We start from the raw sequence: 1181 nt of genomic DNA, 5'->3' as shown, positions 1-1181 counted from the left end.
GTCCTCACCATTGGGGTTGTAGCAGTAGGCATCCCACCTCTCGCTCCTGTTGAGGCGAATTCCGTAGTCAACAATTCCAGTCTTGCCAAAGCCACAGTTGGCTCCAGCTTTTACTATGGGATAACCAACTCTGCCCTTTGCCATCCAGCCAGCAGCACACACGTGGAAACCTGCAGCAGAGGGAAAAAGAGACGTGGATTCCATCAGTCCTGGGCTGCTCTTATTCAACAAAGCCTTACTCAAGCTGATGGCTCAATGACCTGGGTGTAGTTGGCCTGATAGAAACTGAGCTACGAGGGAGAACAGGACGTTGAGAGGATAATTTTAAATACAGAGGATAAAACTGAATTAAGTTCTGTGTGATGTGATTACTGGTTCTTCATCTGAAGCCCCAAATCAAACGCAGATGGACTGCACAGTTCCCCGGGCAGTCAGTTTCAAGTGCTCTACCAGCACTTGTAATCCAATTATCCATTGGATGAGTTTTCCAAGGGTGTTCTCTTGTTTCCCTTTTGAAGTTACATGAATTTACTCAATCCTGTCTCAAGAGTTCTCAGCATTAAGTTCTAAAAATACATAAAATACTACAGACAAATACTACAGACAGCTAAAATCCCCAAGTATTTGCTTAAAACACTTTCAATTTAAATGTAAATACCTGAAATGCCTCGAGTATTTCTTGCCAAACAAAAAGATCCTGTTAATGCATTTTGTGGCTGAGAATTTAACAGCAAGAGCCAAAAAATGCAATGTTGTTCACCCTCTGGTAAAAACCCATCCAATGTTTTTATGGAGAGGAACTGGAACATATTTGTGGCATTTTAGGGCCCTGAGCTCCTCAGAAGAAACAAAAGTACCCTTTTCACATGTGCTGGTGCTGGGAGCCAGCTTCTGACTCAACAGCAGAGTGAAAAAATGTCTGGAGTACAGGATATTTTCCATTGTTTTCCCAGGGTTCTGAATGAATGAGAAACTTATTAGGAATCAGCTGGAAATTCAGGGAAATACAGGGGACCCCTCACTCAGCTCCACTTTTCACTCGAAGCACAGAACTCATTCCCTTGCAGAGAAAACATCTTGATGGAAACAAAAGATGCTGAGTGGTTGGAGCGAGTCCAGAGGAACTTGGGGAGATGCTCTGGAGCCCCCTGGAGCCAGGTAGGGAGAGCTGGGAATGTTCC

The 1181-nt window shown here is 44.2% G+C and overlaps 1 protein-coding gene across 1 annotated transcript in view; it reads right to left on the bottom strand.

Moving 5' to 3' along the window:
* Positions 1 to 1181, bottom strand: part of TNFAIP6 (TNF alpha induced protein 6) — a 14552-nt gene that overhangs the window by 7039 nt on the left and 6332 nt on the right. Inside the window, 1 exon segment of the mRNA XM_015633956.3 lies at positions 9 to 214. Within this exon segment, the coding sequence (XP_015489442.2) occupies positions 9 to 214 (206 nt within the window).

This window comes from Parus major, chromosome 7 (genome assembly GCF_001522545.3).
Source record: "Parus major isolate Abel chromosome 7, Parus_major1.1, whole genome shotgun sequence".
Classification (NCBI taxonomy): Eukaryota; Metazoa; Chordata; class Aves; order Passeriformes; family Paridae; genus Parus; species Parus major.
The sequence above is the reverse complement of the archived record's forward strand: the minus strand, read 5'-3'. Positions and strand labels throughout refer to the sequence as shown.